This window comes from Leuciscus leuciscus (genome assembly GCF_965113295.1).
Source record: "Leuciscus leuciscus genome assembly, chromosome: 19".
Lineage (NCBI taxonomy): Eukaryota > Metazoa > Chordata > Actinopteri > Cypriniformes > Leuciscidae > Leuciscus > Leuciscus leuciscus.
Window position 1 is genome coordinate 14861607 of NC_138743.1, and position 22129 is coordinate 14883735.

The window sequence follows — 22129 nt, forward strand, 5'->3', positions numbered from 1 at the left end:
TGGATTTCGATATACTTCTCCTTGGGAATTGATCGGATTGCCACCAAACTCGGTCAGCATGAAGTCAAGACATTGAGGATGATAAATTGGCAGCGGATTTTTGATATCTCGAACGGTTTGGCCGTGGCGAGGAAATGAATTTATGGCGAGAAAAGAGAAACAAAATGTGTGTTATAACTTAGTCCGTTTTACTTACAGTTACAAAACTCGCCACATATATTGTTCTCGTCGAGCCGGACAACTTTCTAATTTACAGTCATTAGCTCGGATCAACAGAAAGTCAGATATTTTGGTTTGAATGTGGATTTTCTCTGACAGAGAGAGTGCCCTCTGCCATTCTGTGTGTGTGTGTGTGTGTGTGTGTGTGTGTGTGTGTGTGTGTGTCTGTGTGGGTAGGGGAGGGGGGTGTCTGTGTGTGTGTGGCAAGGAGGAGGAGGGGGTCTCACTCTCTCTGTGTTTGTGTGTGTGTGGCTGTCTGTCTGTTACAGTGAAAAGAGCTTAACCATTTCATTCATTTGTTCTGCATTAAATGATAAATAATTCTCTAAGGCCTTGCTTTTTTATATATAAAATATTTATATATAAAAATTATATGTATATATAAATATATATTAGGTATGTGACTGAGGATATTTTCCCACCGGTTAATCGATGTGTGACACCGGCGAGGGCTTTTAAATCGCTAATATGAAAGTAAAATACTCCCGTCTGCACCGACATTGATAATGCTTCGTAGCAGGGCGAGGGTTTTCCATTATTTGCTATGGAAGTAATGAACTAAAAAACGTTCGCTTTGTTCTGCTCGCTCCTCGCCGTGGACGCGCACCGTCATGAATGACCATGCAGCCGTGCACTTAGTTTGTTTAAAATTAGTCCTGCATTAAAAGGATAAAGAAATATCTAAGGTCTTGTCTTTTTGCATAGCACTTTATGGATATTTTTTAAATGACAAAATATGCATAGAACATATCTTTTAAATGTATTGTTTGCTTTAAATAAAATTTATATTGTATGTTTGGTGATTCAAGCTGAATGAATTTAAAATTAATGTGCTATATATATTAGATCAATATATATGTTTTCCTTAAAATTTTAATCAACACTAACTTTATTCTCATCAGAATTATACATTTTTGTATAAAATAATTCTATCATTAAAAAAAACAAAAACAGTCATTAGCTCGGATCAACAGGAAGTCAGATATTTTGGTCTGAATGTGGATTTTTGGCAAAATCAGCCTCTGATTTTTTACCCACTCCTCTTAAGTGGTTTATTTAATTCCCACGAAACTTTTTCAAAATGATGAAAATACTTTAAAGAAGCTAAATTGTAAACAGATAATAAATATCTCAAACGGTTTTGCTATGGCAAGGGATTAAAGTAATGTCAAAAAAGGAAACACCTAAAACCTATCTTCTAAAAATGTAATTATACTCCATTTATTTCTATATATAATTATACAAATATCAGATCTAAACCCATTTTATTCTGTTTTTTCAATTTAATAATTGTTTAAGTTTAAAAACATCCAGAATGTTTTTTTAGTCCAAAAAAAAAAAAAAAAAAATGTCATTCATAGTGCTATACTGCCCGTTTGTGTTCAAAGTCAGGTAGGCCTATTGTATCTATGTAAAATATAAAATATACTAGGTACCCGTATGTGACGGTGAGGAATATTTTACCACCGGTTAATCAACGTGTGACACCGCTGGGGACTTCTGAATTGCTAACTTAAAAACGAAAGTAAAATATGTTCGTCCGCACTGTAATGGATAATGGTGCAGAGCGAGCGTTTTCAATGAATTCCTATGGAAGTAGGAATTAACTAAAAAACGTTTGCTCTTCTCTGCCCGTTCCTCGCCGTGGACGTACACCATATATGTATATATATATATATATATATATATATATATATATATATTTTTTTTTTTTTTGTTACATATATATAATGTATATATATATATTTTTTTTTGTTACATTTATATATATATATATATATATATATATATATATATACATATAAATATAGCTGCGAGCAGCGATGGAGGGCCCAAGCCGGTGACACCGCCACCCCGGTGCCTTTAGTGTAACTATATATATATTTATATATTTACTTTAGTGTAACTATATATTAGTGTAACTATATATATATATTTATATATTTATTTATTTAATTTTTTTGTTACATATATATAATGTGTTTTTTTTTTTTTTACATTTATATATATATATATATATATATATATATATATATATATATATAAATATAGCTGCGAGCAGCGATGGAGGGCCCAAGCCGGTGACACCGCCACCCCCGGTGCCTTTAGTGTAACTAAAGGCACCAGGGTGGCGGTGCCACCGGCTTGGGCCCGCAATCGCTGCTCGCAGCTATATTTATATATATATATATTTTTATATTTCTTTTTTCTGTATAACCATAAATGACGGAGTAATTTAAGTTTGTTGCTGCTATGTGAAAAAAATCCAGCAAAACCCGTCGGCGCGTGTCTCGACCTCAGAGGGTTAACCCATCTGTAATGATAAAACTCATTCCAGATGTTAATGACACAATATACACACTATTCAGACGGAAAAGCTCCCCTAAACAAACACATACCAAACATGAATTAACACTCATAAAACATACAATGCTGTCACCGCCAAACAAACACACACGCATACCTGACTATGAACCGCTCATATTCTCATATTCATATCTTTTGGTGTTTACTCTAAATATATTTAAATTTTAAATACGATTTTAAACTTCTCATTTTCCTGTAGCTTTGATCTAATTTTACATGGTCTCTTAACCAGTTTCAAAGCACTTAGAAAAGTCAGCTGGGTTGTTTTGGTTCATTATCATTATTTTGCTTCAGCTTGCTTTGGCCAGCCTGATAAGAGAAAGACAGACAGAGTACCATCCCTTCCTCCACTCAAGCAGTCTCTCACTATAAACAAATAATCTTTTCAAAAGCCTCCTAAGACTGTAACTTAGACAAAATGTAATAATAAATTCATTACAATAACATTTGACCATTCTCCTTTATCCAGACTTTTCTTGAATCTACAAAAGCTGTCTTCATCTTTAGCCACCAACATATCTAACGACCTTCAGGAGTTAAAACTATCTTACAGACATATTATTTCAATATCAACACTTCTATAATTTTTCCCTTGCCCATAAGGCAACCAGCATCATGTTCCTGAAATAAATTAAGTTTTGTTACTGTCTCCACAACAAATAATGACAATCACCTCATGGTCTCAGCTGGCTCTTGAAAGCCCGTTCCCATTAGCTCTTAATTTATAATTTTCTTCTCTTCAGGGTGTTGTCCCCTGGCATAGTTGCAGACACTTGTCATAATGAAAAACAAGCCATACAATGAATGCGGTTTTCTGGTGAGTGGTATTAGAGGGACTCACATTTTCTGGGTCAGACTGCCGTAACTCCTCACAGCTCATCTCGCCTCTCAATGATCTGCTGATGCTGGTGGCCACTCAGTCAATCAGCGCCACTCTCATACCCATCTCACATAAAACACCTCCATTCAGGAGATGCCCAGTGTCGGTGTGACCCCCTGCCTTAGGTGGACCTGTGGCCAAAGGTTCTTACCCGTCTTTGAGTAGTCACTTCGTGCACACTGGTAACCGCTCTTCCCATAACAAAATCAGTTTTCTTCAACAGACTCAGTTGTTTTCTGGAGCTTAGGAAAGGCACATTCAAGAGTCACCAGAGCACTCTGGACACTAATAGTGTTAACACAGGGAGACAGATTAATAACAACAGTATTTAATCACTTAAATCTTTTAAACATCTTCAAATCAGCAAAATCGCAATACTGAGCTTACAGTATACTCAGTGAATTTAGTTATCACAACATCCATTCAGTGTACTGTTACATCTGTAGCCGGAGCCATCGGCCCTGTATGGTGGAAACTAAAATGAGACAAAGAAGTTACTGGCCCTGAATGAAACTAGTCAAAAACGTCACCTTCTATCATTTAAAGCAGCACTCAGTAGCTTCCGGACTTCTTCGCTGTATTCTCGCTTTTTGCTCGCAGGTTTCTCTCTAGAGCTCCCCCCACAGCTTCGGAATAGATATTTGACAACACTGTCGTAAAAACTCGTTGTTGATTCTCAGACACCAGAGGCTATAGATCAACGACATCAAAGCAGATGGGACGTTCTTTAAAACGTCTTCTTCATTCAGGTTCGGACAGCGTGAGGGAGCGCAATAATGACAGCATTTTAGCAGATTTCTTTTGGCCGTAAAGCAATTGTTTACATCGCGAGACCTGATATCACGCGAGACTTCCTGACGCAACGGCCGGCGGCCCCCCGGCTCAAAGTTGCAAGTGCGTATTTTCCGCTCATGGGCACCAGGGGGGTGCGAAACGACCACCATTCAACCCGAAATAAGTAATATAACCATTCCAATGACTCCGAAGCTGTTCAGTTAAGGTAAAAAAAGTTACTTAGTTCACCTTTAAGGTCATTATTATTTTAAAAACCTCTTTAACCCCCTGAGGTCGGCGCTATCGCCGGCGATACCAGCTCGCTTTTTTTTTATCAGTGTAAAAGAAACTCATAAATACTCTGTTGACTTTGATTTTCCATAGGAGTTTCATACATCAATCGATTCTGTTAAATGTGTATTATTTTTGTGTATACTCACAATAAAAACAAAGTGTTGTGCTTTTTGCCAAATAAAGAAAAATAAACACGAAGCGAGTTCTGCCTTCTCTCTGCCAGTGAAGTCCATTCTGAAACGCGTCCGAAAATGAACAATAACTCAGCGAATACTCAGTCAAACAGGCATACAGACACACAGGCATGAAGCTTGAATTCACTTCTTTTAACCCTCTGGGGTCCTTCGTTTAACAGTCACACTTGGGACCTGTTTTTTTTTTTATAATATTTTTTATTTTATTTTTTGGTGTTTTGAGATCATTTTATGATTTATAATTAATATTTATGCAATAATTATGACCCATTTTTTCCCATTGAATATAATAGAATTTTTTTATATATATATATATATATTTTTTTTTTTTTTAAAGCTGTATTTCATTTTAGAGTCAAGCCTAGGCCTCATGAAAGCAATTTTTGAAATGAGATGGGTGCCACCAGGTGGACACACTGAGCATTTTTATCACGCAATAGCACATTTTTACCACTAGATGTATTTACAGCTCTCTGTAGAAAGGCTTGCGAATTCTAGTGATTTTTGCACATATTTGCCCATTTTTTTTTTTAGGTTGTTGATTTTAAAATATTCTCTAATATTCTCAAAGACTATTTTTGTCTTTTTTTTTTTGTTTGTTTGGTTGGTTTAAATGGTAATTTGAAGTTCCAATTTTACTTTATAATACAGTCAAACCTGACCATTGCATTAGAAAGAGAACAAATGGAAAGCATTTTATTACCCAATGTTTAATTTTAACTTAATTCTAACTTAATAAAAATGCAATTCTTTTTGAAAATGCAAATATTTTTATTAATCTTTCACAATAAACATTTTGAATTCAATGAACAGTATTCAATGAACAGTAACTGAAAATTCAATGAACAAATTCAATGAAGAGTAACTGGTAACATCAAATAATGATAAAAAAAACTAAAATAACAGTAAAAGTATAATTATTATCAAACAATGGAAAATAGAAAAATGTAAAAAGTGTTTTAAATATCATAACTATATATTTAAATTATTTGCATACTATTTACATAGGCTATTCTATTATTTCACACATTTCCTAAAATTAGCTTTCATTTGTGTGTGTGTGTGTTCTAGTGTGTATAAGTGTGTGTGTGTGTGTCTGTTTTGCACTCTTGATGTTTTAGAGATTCACCCCTTCACTGTTGAGTCCTTTTTTTCTGCATCCTGGCTGATTTGTAGATTGTATGCACAAAAAAAACTCTGTTTTCATATTTTTGACAATTTCCCATTCATTTCCTATGGGGGTCATTTTGACCAAAGAGCAGAAGTGTGACGACCACTTAGCATGCTTGGATCATGACCTCAATATTTTTGTGTGTTCACATACCTAATACCATAAAAGTCACCTAGTTTCGTAACAGTCCGATGAAGCTGTGATTTTTAAAAATTCAAAACAGATTTTTGTAATCTGAATTTATTAGTGTGTATGTGTATAAAAGTGTGTTTGTGTGTGTGTGTGTGTTTGTGGATGTGTCTGTTTTGCACTCTTGATGTTTTATAGATTCACCCCTTTACTGTTGTGTGCTTTTTTTCTGGATCGTGGCTGATTTGTAGATTGTACGCACAAAAAAACTTTTGCCAATTTCCCATTCATTTCCTATGGCGGGTCCATTTGGACCCGAAGGTCCTGAGTGTGACTATTTTTTTTACAACCACTTAGACTATTCAAATCCTGTCCCCAATTTTTTTGGGTGTTCATATACCAAGTACCAACAAAGTCACCAAATATCGGACCATTCCGATGAAACTATGATTTAAAAAAAAAAATTATTTAAACGCTTCGGGTCCATTTGGACCCGAAGGACCCCAGAGGGAATGAAGTAATTTATATCTAAAAAAAAATATTCACTGTTTATGCAATCTTTATGAAAAGAGAGAGATGTCAGTCGTTCTCATCTCAGCTCATTACGTTTTAATCTGCCCCGCCCACGGAGAGCGCGCGCTATTCAAACGCAAATGACTGAGACGATCCCATACAAACTATGAACGCCCCCATATCAGCTCGAGAAAACACATCAAGTTTATTCAGATCATTGCACTTGTTTACACTCTCGCAGCGCTGTGAGGAATAATAATAATGGAAAACGTACCTCAGAAGTGCTGGTATTTCGAGGAGCAACGGATGGAATACTGTAGTACGTTTTTTTTCATTCTCAAGTAAATCGCGTTTCTGTCTGTGTGAATGAACGGCATAGATGCACTGTTTACCACAACTCGCAAAAAGACGGTTTAAATTTGAATTGCGTTTCTGTGTGTGAATGAATGATCTGCTTTTAGCAAACTATTTTGCTATACTGAGTAAAAATCGACTGAAATATGTTGAAATAAAATGTATTTGTATAAGCAATGTATTAAACTGCAAATTAACATTTATATTCCTTATAATAAAAACGAAAGACCTATGTTACAGACAAATGAAAGACAACATTTCGTTGATTAGTTTTGGATAGATTACACATTTTTACTGTAAAATATCTGCCACCTCAAATAAGCTTTTGTTTGCCAATTTTTGCTAATATGTTAAATATAGTATGTTTTGTCAATGTAGGCTATATTCGAAGTAATGAATCCTTAACTTTGAAATATGTATGATAAAATGTATACTTTAGTTTTTACAAAGAAAGATTACACTTCAATTGTTGTTGTAATTGTAACCTTTTTAATAAAATAAATATATTTACAAGGTAGATGTAAACAAATTTTAAAAGGTAAATATAAGCCTTTTCTTTAAATAATTTTTATTGTGTTTTATTATTGACAAATTTGGGGAGAGGATACATATTCCAAAACTGAAAATACAGTATGAGAATTAACTGCACAATTACTAGACATGTTTTCCTTGGATATTATACAATTTGCAAGCAAAATTTGTGAAAAAAAAATAAAATAAAAAATTGACATGCTTCCAACTGTGAATCAATTTGGTAGAATATATATATATATATATATATATATATATATATATATATATATATATATATATATATATATATATATATATATATTGCTCTTGCATTCTTTCTTGTGGCTATAGGTGACACACCTGAATGAATGGCTCATTAAGTATGCGGGCCCCATTGTCTCCTCAGGTGTGAATCACTAAATATGCATGATGCTGTTGAATGGTTGACGCCCCTTGCGCATATTGTCTTTACAAACAAAAAGTGTTTTACAAGATTTAAATCAATGTATTGTGTTATGTGAATGATAAGGGCAGGATGATTTTCACATCATTTTGAAGAAAAAACTCTAGGCAACGACATCCATTAGTCAAAAGTCTTATTGTCACATATTTAGTATGTGTTTTGTGGCCTTATTTCAGAAACTTTAGTTTTTAGTTTTTTCAATAACCATGCATAAACATTATTCTCTCAAAAATACAAACATGTACATGCATGTTGCTCACATATTATGATAGCCCTGTTTGTGCAAAATAGAGTGTAATTATACCTTTGCCATTAATATGTTTATAAGCAACTGAAAAAAGCACAAATGTCAGGGCATGTCAGAACATCTCAAGGACCCCAAAAACCACTCAGACCCCAGAGGGTTAAAGTCATTCAGTTTTACTTTTAAAACATTTACAAATTTCCCTTTAAATGTATGAAATCTGAACTGACTGTAGCATGATTTCTTTTAACATTTTTCAACTGAAACACTGTGCTTTACTATAAATAGCTTATTATCATTTATGACACAGGCTCAGATAACAGCTTTTAGCTGACATTGAATGAGAGAGACTCTGAGGCATTCAGGACTGGTACACTGTACTCTCATAAACTTCTAACCTCAAACTTTATCTACCATCTTTTAACTCTAGCCCAGCTTAAGGCATCTTTGCCAGAAATGACATGCGTTTTCAAATAAACATCATTTTTATATTTGTCTTTTGCCCACATCAGGGAATTTAGACATTACAAATTTCCACTCAGATCGTGTCTCTGTCGCACTGGCCGTTTCAGCCACAGCACACACCAGATTCAGATACGCAAACTGTTTCAGCCAATCACAAGCTTATATTCTTAAAGCAAAACATCAGCTCCTAGTTCTTTCATGGTCAACACTATTCCTCCACGTTCAAAACACTAACAAACTGTTTGTTTAATCAGATGCCTTTCTACATTTTACATTTAGCAACTGTTAATCCAGTAATACTGTCTCTACTTATTTGATCACATTTCATCTAAATTTTAGTTGTCAATTACTTGAATGTTTTTTCTAGGAGTTTATAAATCTGAAATTAGGATTCACACTAACTTTGAGGAGGCTAGCACTCTCCGCTTGTGATACATTTTTTGCAGTTATCATTGTAAATAATCCGTGAGATTAGTCTCTCTATATCATCTAAAGCCTTTTAAAGTGTTCCATTAAAACACAATCATCCCTTTCGTTACTTTTATGTATTTTGCAACTCATATTTTGTCATTATCTGTAATTTTACATCAACCTATATTCATCAATTCACTAGCTCTTTCCTTCAAAAGGATTCCCTTAAGACTTAAATCTTTCAACCTTCTTTTAACCTTCAATCTTCTTACGACTTCCATCTATCAACTTTCCTTTAACTTTCTTTTCTCCCTTATTTACTTGCACGTTCTTTTCACTTTCTTTAGCACTGCGTTCACATTCTTAGTTCTTTCTCAGACGAAAACTTTAATATCGTCATTTAAATACTGTTCTACTTTCAAACACACATTAATACACGTCACTTTCACATTATCTCACCTTCTGAGTGGCCATTTACAATTACGGGCTAAATGGCCCTGCTGACCATAATTAAAACACTCTCTTTGCCTATAGTTTGATCATTGAGCTTGCAAACGGCTCCAACTTACTGCACACCCTTGAAGCAGTGTGTCCCAATCAGGAATGTAAACAGAGCCACTGATAAGCAGTTCTCTGTATTCTTTTACAGTCCACCAGTGGCAGATTCAATCACATAGCCGAATCATAATCTTCATCATTATCATTGGCAGCATTCATTATCTCTTCATAAAGTATAAAATTTGTACTATATGCCATCAATTTAATTAAAACAAATCCAAATTAATGTTATCATTATTTTCTCAGTCCCAATTATCTCTGCTGTTTCACAAAAAAAACAAAATATCATATTACTCAAATCTCATCCCTAAAATGCACAGACAGCCATTATAGCTGCTTCCTCCTTCAACTCTTGTTACGAAAATTCTCTAGACATCATTATTTTACCAATAAAATATATAATTGTTCCCCATTCTGCTTAATAAAACCTTTGTTCCTTATCTTTACATCACTTAATTTGACCTAACAGGTGTTCATAAATAGTTCCATAAATTCTATCAGAAATTTTATTTTCATAACATACATTTTTCTACTATTTCTTCTCATGCTAGTTCCTTCTGCATCCTTTTCCTTTCTTTTCACTCTGCCTCATCTAACCAGTACATGATTGTTTTCTTACAATCCACACACACGTCTCTCACACAACAACCTTTTGTTTTGTTTTGTTTTGTTTTTTCACTTCCCTCTTCCATCAAATCTCTCACTGCTGTCAGCCTAGTGACACTTAACATTCCCTCCCTGGGAAAAACATGGTACTTGATCAACTTTTGTATGTCCAGCATACATTTATTTCCGTAGTTCTTTTTTCATTTGACAGAAAACTGGTGTATAAAAATTATCGAGCTCACTGTGAGATGACCCCATCCTGGCTGATTCTACCTGCCCTGGATTTTCTTCGACACGCGTCTAATAATCTGTCAAACGTCTTCAACAGATCCGATTTTGTCACCTCAAATCGGCAAGGGTAGCAAATATGCTCTGTAATTACGGCTTACTCAAAATCTCTCCGGGAGCGCTTTCCAGTGCTCGATTGATTCCGGTTCACCTAATTAATCAGGTGTGGCCCTTCCGGCCACTTTTATGAGCTAGTTACCGGCCTTCCACCAGTAACCACCTCTGCCCGCACCAAAGAAATAGTCTCAGCCACCATGGTTCACTCACAGTCATACCAAAATTACACCACCACACAAAATAAATTTGACTGTCTCTTACCAGAGATGCTTCTGTTGCCACCGGGTTCTTTCTGATTCCAGTGGAGTTCCTCCTGGCCCTGATAGCAGTTGGCTCTTCTCTCTCAATTCTGCAAGGTAAGACTAAAGCCTGGTGCTTCAGGATGATCAATCGTCAATCCGCTTTACTCAGGGCCAGAAGAAACTGCCATGGAATCCCAACTTCTGACACCAATTGTTGTGGCAAAATTCATTAAACAATCATCAACTGCGTAAGAGACACTCTGAAATTCAAATGATCATTAAAAAGTATTTTATTCTTGCAAGAAGGCCCAGTTGCCACACAGAAGTCACCAGTACAGTCTGTGAAACAAGTGCGACGACGAGAGGGAGGGCAGAGGAGTCTTTATACTGCTTTCTGCTTACAGGCCCTTATCTAAACAAGGAGAGGCTTCCCTGCTAGTTTTCTGATACTGCTAAGTTTGTTCTTACAAACTCACAAGTTCTAAATTGGGCGACCTCTGACCCTAGGGGTCAGATTGAACCCTTTTCAATCTGCCTCCTCCTGACGTCTCACCTGTTTCCCAGTGTTTAAAAACACACACACATTAGTCATATGTTGGCAGACCACGTACAGTCCAGCAAGGATCATTTCAATGTCTTACTGAAATAAATGAAAATCAATACTGTAAATCAATGAAAATCAAAAATTTCCATTACAATATATATATATATATATATATATATATATATATATATATATATATATATATATATATATATAGCAATCAGTTTACACATTATATTTGCAACATTTTCAGTTTGACGGCCAAAATAAGGTGGCTGGATTAGCAGTACAGCAAATTAAAAATGGATCTCGACTGAACTCAACAGATGCTTCCATTGTAGACAGCTCTGGTAATTATTACAGTAGGGGTAGATAAACAATTTAATAAAACTTTTTTAACATGGTTTTTCTAAAAACTCTTTTTGGACTGCAGTCTTGTAGATTGAGACCCCTGATTTGTACTGATATGATTTGTGTGTGTGTTCAGGGTTTAAGGAAAAGCAGTGCGTGTGGACGTGTTAAGAAGACCGTTGTGCCTCGTTCCCTGCCCAACATGGTACAACTGGAGAAATACATCGTCTCAGAGGATTCCATCTTTCTTTTACTGGAGTATGCTGAGGGTGTGTATTGTTTTCACTGCATTTTTACTTTTTACTAAATGCCTAAGTGTGTAAACAAGATGTTGACTAGCACTTCCTCTTTGTCTCATCAGGTGGGAAACTGTGGACTCATATCTGCAAGTATCTGCATGGCAGCAGTCCCGACGAAAGCTTCAACATACCTTTCATCCAGAAAGCTCACTCTATAGCTATACATTCAGCCCTGAACCCTGTGCCCACCGGTTCCAGCAGTGTGGATTCCCGGGTCCTAAGCTTTGGAGAGCGTCCTTTAGGAGCCCGACTGCCAGACTCGGGAGCCACCTCGGAGGAGGAGTGCACCAACAGCTACCTGACACTGTGCAACGAGTACGAGCAGGAGAAGCTGGAGCCAGAGGAAGACCCCTGCACACAGAAACATGCATGTTCAGCGTTAAACACCGATAGTCTGTGCTCTCCGGTTTCAATGCAGGAGCTGTGCTTCTTCACCGAGGAGGATCAACTGGCTGGCTTTATGGATCAATGCACATCTGACCATCTTAACCCATCACCGCCCAAGGAGCTCTTCTACAGTGAGGGTGAAGACGTCTGCAAGCCACTGTTTTTACCCTCAAATGCCGGTATAGAGGTCACAGAGGAGCCATTGGAGAAGCTACAGGAAGAGTCGAATCTCTGGAGGTCTGACGGTGATCAGTGCTCAAATGAGTTGCCGGTAATTTCCTTTAAAGAGGCTGTATCGGAGGATGCGAATGTCAGCTGTGCTGTTGAGGGACAACCGCCTGATCTTTTGGTCAATCTGCCGGCACTCGAAGGAGGCACAGGAGATGTGTTAGAGGAAGTGCTTGTCCCTGAAGGCAACGCTTTCCCTGTTGTAGACAAAACCTCTCCCACATTTGGCAGGCCAGATGTTCTACAGAGAGGAGAGAACGCAGAGTTTGACCCGTCTGTTGATGTGGCTACGCTTCCACTTCCACAGAAACCATCAAAAACAGCAGACTTATTGACTCCGTCTTCCCCCAAGCTCTCGGTTATGCTGGACGCAGCTGTTCCCAGAACTCAGAAGAGCTTTGTTGAACATGAAGACGTGGGATTGGGATCAGAGGGCACTTCAGGAGAGCAGGAGGTAGAGAAAGTGTCAAAGTTGTTTCAAGAGTTGGATAGGTTGGCTGCTGTTTCATTAGACACACGTATCCCAGAGGCGATGGTGAGGAGCTGGGCTGTTGACATGGTTGTGGCTCTGGATGCGCTGCATCAGGAGGGAGTCATCTGTCGAGACCTGAACCCCAGCAACATACTGCTAAACGACACAGGTGAATCACTTACTCACTGCATACTGTTGAAATGTGCTTCATTACACTATTCAAGGCCCAATTTTTTTTTTACTTTATGTCGGCTTTTGAGAATAGTATTTGCGCATTAGTTTCGCCCTCTACCGAAGGAACTGGCAGAGGCATCTGCTTTTTCTCAAAGGCTGAATATTTACAAACTCAGTTATTTTGAGCACGGTGATTCAAGTGACTACACACTAGAGTTTACATTGCTTCAGAATACGTTGCACATCCATCGATATAAAAAGAGTGAAACTATCAAATGCAAGAGGCCGTGTTCAAATGTAGGCGAGTGAAAATATATCTGTGCTAAACTTCATCCTTCAATGCCTGTGAACTCCCTCTGTCTGCGGTTGATGGTAAAAATTTTTGAATGAAGTAAATTAATGGAGTAAATTAGGCAGTCATTAATTGAGAAATCAAATTTCCGCCTTTCTTTCATCAGGGTCATTGTACTATTAAAACGATTAGAGATGCACCGATACTACATTTCTCTGCCGATAACCATTGCCAATTATTCAGAGTGACCTCTGCCGATTCAGATAGTTTGAAAAATCTTTCCCAACTAACGCTGTAAACATGAGACAGCGCTTTTTATCAGGACACACTTTTAAGGACTTATTTATGGATCCAGATTTTTTTAAACAATTTTTAACAAGTACATTTTAAAGAATATTTTAATATGTACTTTATTTTATAAAAAAAAAAAATGTTTTTGCCTAAGTTTGTTTTCATTATTTTGTACTTATAATAATATGTTGTTAAATGTTTAATATGTATCTGCCATGTAATAGCTGGTGATGGCAATAAACTTAAATACCACTACTATTAATGCTGTAAATTATACAGGAAACCCTCTCATTTGGCACATTACTATAATATTAGAGGTTGAAATTAAGAGCTATTTATTCAACTGCTATGTGTTTTTAGATATAATAATTACACTCAAATAAAAACTGAAATAGTGTGACTATTATATCAGTCTATCTCAGTTGCACATAAGGTAGTTTTCATAAACACTTATTCATAGCAGGCTTATTCAAGCATACAGTATCATTATATAATTAACAGTAAGTAAGCTCCTCTCTAGTGCTTTTTTTTTATAGCTAACTAACAAAATGTGAACATTGGATAACTTTTCTGAGGTAAATGCAATGTTAAGTGACATTGTTCACAAGCTTTATTGGCGTCTTTCCTCGTTTGAAACTCAACGTACCATTTGATGTTTATGCATGATTTTTAATGCTATAAGTTGTATTAAAGTGGAAGAAAATAAAAAAGTGCTCTGCACTGCCACTTGAACTGAGGTGCTACAGCGATACGTCACATTTGAGAGTGTCAAATGTCATTAGGGCCCAAGGCCTGGGCGAAGGCCCTATTGTTTCCGGAAGGATTATTTTTTATTTTTTTCATGTAATAATATGAAACTCAGTACACTTACAGATCTCATCGGGCCGAACAACTAAGTTTTACAAAAGCCCAACAGGAAGTCAGTTATTATACGTTGTTTGGAAAACGCATACAATGGAATGTGAAATTCTCCTCCTAGGGAATTCATCCGATCGCCACCAAACTCGGTGTGAATGAAGTCAAGACATTGAGGATTAATTCCTGCGAACGGATTTTTGATATCTCGAACGGTTTGGCTGTGACGAGGAAATGAATTTATGGCGAATAATGGGACACAGGAAGTGTGTTATAACTTCTGCATACAATAACTGATCTTGATTAAACTTCCACAGTGTGTTCGTTGTAAGAGGCCGATCACATGGATGTGGCTATTGTGAGTCATAGCACCACCAACTGGCTGCAGGAAGTTTGTCACTTCCAAAATGCTTTGAAATCACTCTTATTTTTACCCGATTTGCTTCAAACTGTGTGTATAATGTAGACACACGGCAGATGTAGACCTGTGAAAGGATTATTGATGTCTTAGATACTGTTGCCATGGCAACGCATCGAACTTAGTTTAGCAATAGTTTAGCATCCAAAATATATGTAATATAATTTTTTTATATATATATATAATATATATAAAAAAAGAATAATAATATATATATATATATATATATATATATATATATATATATATATATATATATATATATATTTTTTTTTTGTTACATGTATTTATATATATATATATATATATATATATATATATATATATATATATATATATATATATATAATACATGTAACAAAAAAAAAAATATATATATAGTAAAAGAATTGAAAGTGGGGGGGAAATCACATTATAAAATAAATGTTTTTCTCCAAAACATGCTGGCCATAATTGTTGGCACCCTTTTATTAAATGCTTTTTGCAACCTCCTTTTGCCAAGATAACAGCTCTGAGTTTTCTTCTATAATGCCTGATGAGTTTGGAGAACACCTGACAAGAGATCAGAGACCATTCCTCCATACAGAATCTCTCCAGATCCTTCAGATTCACAAGTTCATGTTGGTGCTTCTCTTCAGTTCACTCCACACATCAGGTCAGGGAACTGGGACGGTCATGGCAGAAGCTTCATTTTGTGCTCAGTTACCCATTTTTGTGTTGATTTTGATGTTTGTTTTGGACCGTTGTCCTGATGGAAGATCCAACCACGGCCCATTATAAGATTTCTAGCAGAGGCCGTCAGGTTTTGATTTTTTATCTGTTAGTATTTGCTAGAATCCATAATACCATGTATCTGAACAAGATGTCCAGGACCTCCAGCAAATAAATAGGATCCCACAACATATAAGATCCAGCAGTGTATTTAACCGTAGACATGGGGTACTCTTCATCCCTGTTAGCTCCAAACACATCTGGTGGGTTTGCTGCCAAAAAGCCCTTTTTTTTGTTTCATCTGATCATAGAATCCAGTCCCTTTTGAAGATCCAGTCGTGTCTGACCACTGAATATGCTGGAGTTTATTTTTGGAGGAGCAAGGAGAATTTTTCTTGAAACCCTCCAAACAACATGTGAGGATCTAGGGGCTGTTTGATCATTTGTTTTTAGGCTTTCTGACCCCAAGACTCAACTAATCTCTGCAATTCTCCATCTGTGATCCTTGGAGAGTCTTTGGCCACTCAAACTTTCCTCCTCACCGTGCATTAAGACAATATAGACGCACGTCCTCTTCCAGGCAGATTCGTAGCATCTTTAGTTGATTGGAACTTCTTAATTATTGCCCTGATGGTCAAAATGGGAATTTTCAATTCTTTAGCTATTTTCTTACAGCCACTTTCTATTTTGTGATGCTCAACAATCTTTTGCTGCGCATCAGAACTATATTCTTTGGTTTTACTCATTGTGACTGATGATTAAGGTAATTTGGCCTTTGTGTTTCCTCATATTTAAAGGGTAACTAAACCCCTGGTCAGAGCCTGACTCCACCCACTGGCAATATTTGAAAAATGCTGGAAAAGTAGGCAGAGCCCAGTGGAGAGGGGGCGTGCATCTGTGACGTATCTCTCTGCAGGCAAGGGCGTGGTTAGTTGGTACCCTCTGACGTCAGAGGGTACCACAACTTCCAATAGGAAAATTCAACTGCAGTAGCCACGGTTCAACCTGAAGAGGGTAGCACTCAGACGTTTTAACACCATATTTTGTAAAATTAAAACACTTTAAACACAAATGTCAAAAAAACTACTTGAATCAATGAACAGCACTAATAAAGCCCCATTCTTACAGATCATTAACTAAAAAAAGTTGGTTTAGGGTTTAGTTACCCTTTAAACTCCTGTGAAACAAGAAGTCATAGCTGGACAATTTCATGTTCCTAGTCACCCTGGTGTGCTAAATAAAGGTAAATATTAATGGGAATATACTTCAGAGATATTTTTCTCATAAAAAATTCTAGGGGTGCCAATAATTGTGGCCGACGTGTTTTGGAGAAAAACATTTATTTCATAATGTGATTTTCCCCCCAATTTCAATTCTTTTACTTCATGAAAGGTTAGATTTGTGCGAATTTTTTGAAGGAAAGATCAAAAGGATAAACAATGCAGGTTTATTTTTTTACAACCATTTTTGTTCATATTTGCCAGGGGTGCCATCAAATCTGACCACCACTGTATATATATAAATAAATGTAAAAAAAAAAATATATATATATATATATATATACATATACATATAAATAAATAAATAAATATATATACATATATAAATATATACACTCACCTAAAAGATTATTAGGAACACCATACTAATACTGTGTTTGACCCCCTTTCGCCTTCAGAACTGCCTTAATTCTACGTGGCATTGATTCAACAAGGTGCTGAAAGCATTCTTTAGAAATGTTGGCCCATATTGATAGGATAGCATCTTGCAGTTGATGGAGATTTGTGGGATGCACATCCAGGGCACGAAGCTCTCGTTCCAAAGATGCTCTATTGGGTTGAGATCTGGTGACTGTGGGGGCCATTTTAGTACAGTGAACTCATTGTCATGTTCAAGAAACCAATTTGAAATGATTCGAGCTTTGTGACATGGTGCATTATCCTGCTGGAAGTAGCCATCAGAGGATGGGTACATGGTGGTCATAAAGGGATGGACATGGTCAGAAACAATGCTCAGGTAGGCCGTGGCATTTAAACTATGCCCAATTGGCACTAAGGGGCCTAAAGTGTGCCAAGAAAACATCCCCCACACCATTACACCACCACCACCAGCCTGCACAGTGGTAACAAGGCATGATGGATCCATGTTTACGCCAAATTCTGACTCTACCATCTGAATGTCTCAACAGAAATCGAGACTCATCAGACCAGGCAACATTTTTCCAGTCTTCAACTGTCCAATTTTGGTGAGCTCGTGCAAATTGTAGCCTCTTTTTGTCTATTTGTAGTGGAGATGAGTGGTACCCGGTGGGGTCTTCTGCTGTTGTAGCCCATCCGCCTCAAGGTTGTGCGTGTTTTGGCTTCACAAATGCTTTGCTGCATACCTCGGTTGTAACGAGTGGTTATTTCAGTCAAAGTTGCTCTTCTATCAGCTTGAATCAGTCGGCCCATTCTCCTCTGACCTCTAGCATCAACAAGGCATTTTCGCCCACAGGACTGCCGCATACTGGATGTTTTTCCCTTTTCACACTATTCTTTGTAAACCCTAGAAATGGTTGTGCGTGAAAATCCCAGTAACTGAGCAGATTGTGAAATACTCAGACCGGCCCGTCTGGCACCAACAACCATGCCACGCTCAAAATTGCTTAAATCACCTTTCTTTCCCATTCTGACATTCAGTTTGGAGTTCAGGAGATTGTCTTGACCAGGACCACACCCCTAAATGCATTGAAGCAACTGCCATGTGATTGGTTGATTAGATAATTGCATTAATGAGAAATTGAACAGGTGTTCCTAATAATCCTTTAGGTGAGTGTGTATATATTATATTTATATTTTATTGTTTGAATTTTTATGATAAAATGGACAGTATTTTAAAGACTTTGTTTCATGTCAGAAGTGATTCAATACACGACGAAAGCTAACATGTTGTGATCTACTATGTAAATGTATTTTTATTATATTGTTTTGTCCCCCCTTTATCTTAAAAGGAGAAATGTTTTAAAAATCTAGTTTAAAATGCATGAGCCAAGTTCTCTATTCAAGTTCACGTTCAAGTTCAGTTTTCATTAAACCATTTTGGTGGAGTCTTGAATTATAAGTAAGACTAGTGCACATTACAGAAAAACTTTAAGGCCGTGGTGTAATTTGATCAGAGTTGGAGTCTCTCTCTCTCTCTCTCTCTCTCTCTCTCTCTCTCTCTCTCTCTCTCTCTCTCTCTCTCTCTCTCTCTCTCTCTCTCTCTCTCTCACAGGTCGTGTGCAGCTGACCTATTTCTGTAGCTGGAGTGATGTAGAGGAGTCATGTGACCCTAACGCCTTCTCGAAGATGTACTGCGCACCAGGTCAGCTTGTCTTAACATTATAGACACATTCTGTACTGTTTTTGTGCTCTTTCTTTAAATGCACTGTATGTCATCTTTCTTTGAGTTCACCATCCACCACAATCAATTATGGAGTTTTATAAAAAATAATTTAAAGGGGTGGTATAATGTCCTTTTCACAAGATGTAAAATAAGTCTTTGATGTCCCCAGAGTGTGTATGTGAAGTGTTAGCTCAAAATACCCCACACATATTTTTAGATGGCATGTTAAAATTGTCATTTTTTGAGAGTGAGCAAAAACGCATCGTTTTTGTGTCTGTCCCTTTAAATGCAAATGAGCTGCTGCTCCTGTCATAGAGGGCGGAGCTTCAACCACTTGTGTCCTTTTACCTCACACAGACATGCACTGAAAATTTCAAAGACAACATGTAGAATGCAACAGGGCATTTCTGAATTGGTTAGTTGATGAATTTATGTAGCTTATGTGTAGTTATCTTCTAGTCATTGATTAGCATATTCTGTCATGATAATCTATAAATCGCGTCACCGGGGACGGGGTTTATGTACATTTTAGGGTTTGTGATGTCACTAACCCGGATGAATGTCGTGTAGTCCCTACCAGTCGTTTGTTGTAGTCCTTAAAAAGCGATTTCTTTTTCTTCCTCCCTTTGCTTTGAACTTTGAGCGTTGTAACTTTGCAGATGTTGTTTATGCTCAAACAGCAACATTACACACTAACTAAAGTTAGAAAAGTGAAATCATAATCAACCACCCCTTTAAGGCAGAATTTAATAATCATCAAAACTCATATTAAGACCAAAACGCATCCATTCAGACTGAACTGTGCTACAGTGCCATGCTACTGTGCAACTGCTGTTTATCAGCCTGTACCCTCACATCAGCCCATGCACTGACACAGGATATAAACCGACTGCTGTTCAAACAGATCAGTCCTTGAAACCAGGAGTCAAATCCATATCCTGATTGTAAAATCTGATAAAAGTGTGCAGAGATGCCCAGGCTACGGCCACACAAATATCCTCCAAAGGCGTAAACTTAAATAATGCCTGTGATGAAGCAACACCCATAGTAGAATTAGCCTGACTACTTAGAGAGGTGGAGACAGTCCACGCATCTCCTAGGCAAGAAAAATCACATCTTTTCACCAAACGCACTTGTTTAGACCACCAAAACAAATAACTGATCTGATTTACACCACTGGAAAGTGCGGTTGATGTAAATCCTCAGGGCCCAAACAGGACAAATTCTTGCTTCTCTTCCTCCTGCGAATGAAAAGGCGGAGAATAAAAAGACTGCAAGACCACAATTACAATTATCTCGGTAGCTGACTCCGACGGTTCAAAGGGAGGATCTGTTAAACCCTCAAAGACTAGATGAGACCCAAGAAGGAACATGAAAACTGAAAGGTCTCATTCATCTCGTCCCACACATGAAATGAGAGAAGCGAAAGCCTCCCTAAAGAAACACCCCCAATAGGTACATGTCCTACAGAAAAACGATCTTGAAGGAACTCTAGTATTGAACCAACTGGGCAGTGAACTGGGTCCAAGTTGCAGATTCCTACACAAGGACACAAACAAACGGCACTTGAAATCATACAGCTTTCTGGTAGAAGGAGCTCTTTCATTAAAAAGGGGTCTCTGTAATCTTAAACCCTATTCGGACGGGACTAGTTTAACATGGAGAGGTGGGGTAAAGTAATTATTACCAGAGCTTCTCAGTGATTTTAGTCCCGTCCAAATGTGCCATCTCAACAATTATTACGGACAATGTCAGTAAAGATTACGGCGAATTTTACCTTCTGGAAAAAGGTCTGGAAAAATTAGCTCAGGTAAAACTATTCTCGTGCAAATAGACCCGCTATAAAAAAATGTATGCATGTAAAAATGTAATTTCCTGTTTAAAAGTAGTTTTCCAAATTTTTTCAATTATCGAAGGCGCTCGAAGCATTCAGTTGCATTCTAGACGGTGGGACAATTCTGTGGCAAAACTCAAGTGTTTTCTGCATAACATTCAGATAAAAAAAGAAGGTCGAAAGCACTTGTTAGAGGCACGAAACTTCTTTTAGCGTTAGGTAAGTGTTTTAACGTTACCAACATTTCCAACAATACTTTTTGAAGTATTAGGGCAGTAAAGAGTTCTGCCCATATTTGATCAGCCCTACAGAGCTATAGACCGTGAGAGATAGACCTCTAGCATCTACTGAGGGCTACATCACAATAGCCGCGTTTCCACCGAAATTACCCGGAACAATTTGTCCCAGGAACTTTTTTTGCCCCAGACCGGTTGCTTTCTGCGTTTACACCGCGGTCTAAAGTACCGGGAAGGTAAACTGCGCGCAACTGCTCCTCCCAGTCTGCGACGGACAGTAATCAGTTTTGAGCGCCACATTTATAATAAGTATGGAGGAGATTCAAACTGTGCTGCAGTTATGTATTGGTTTACTAACGATGTATTAACAAAACAAAATAGACGAGCACTGATACTAAAGCGTGTTCAGAAAGCTCGTATGCGTATAAAATTAGACAACGTATGTTATCAGTTATTGTGAGATGCCTGGGACGAACGCGCAAAAATTTCCTCTTTCGCAAATACGCTTAAAAAAAGCCTGAACCCCGTCTATCAATCATAAATAGTGGCAGTCTTGTAAATAGTTGTTTGTTACTAACAGGGATTAAAGTTCTCCGTCGATACGACGGATTTCCGTTAATTGCAGCAAGTCTATGACGGATTTCCGTCAATTGCAGGGTTCCAGTCTGTCCTTAATGTCTTAAATTCACTTTTCATAATTTTAAGGCCGTAAATAGGCTTTCATTTCTCAAATAGTGTAATAAATGTCTTAATTTTAGTTTGAATAGGTCTTAAATTAAGGAAAGTATTCACCCTGCTGAGGGGGGATGTGATCAAAGCCTGGAGTGGCGCAAAAGCACGTTCCTCTGTCCACTCTAAGCATTCTGTAATCACTTTGCTCATGGTCCACTCCGGGTTTTCAATTACCGCTCACGGAAAGTGCATGTCAAGCT

At 37.2% G+C, this 22129-nt stretch overlaps 1 protein-coding gene across 2 annotated transcripts in view; it reads left to right on the top strand.

Annotated features, from left to right (window-relative positions):
* Positions 1 to 22129, top strand: part of rps6kc1 (ribosomal protein S6 kinase polypeptide 1) — a 130227-nt gene that overhangs the window by 101151 nt on the left and 6947 nt on the right. For both annotated transcript variants that reach the window (XM_082148462.1, XM_082148463.1), the window contains 3 exons: positions 11774 to 11906; positions 11999 to 13192; positions 19017 to 19106. In XM_082148462.1, coding sequence (XP_082004588.1) covers positions 11774 to 11906; positions 11999 to 13192; positions 19017 to 19106 — 1417 coding nt within the window. The remainder of the gene's footprint in view (positions 1 to 11773; positions 11907 to 11998; positions 13193 to 19016; positions 19107 to 22129) is intronic.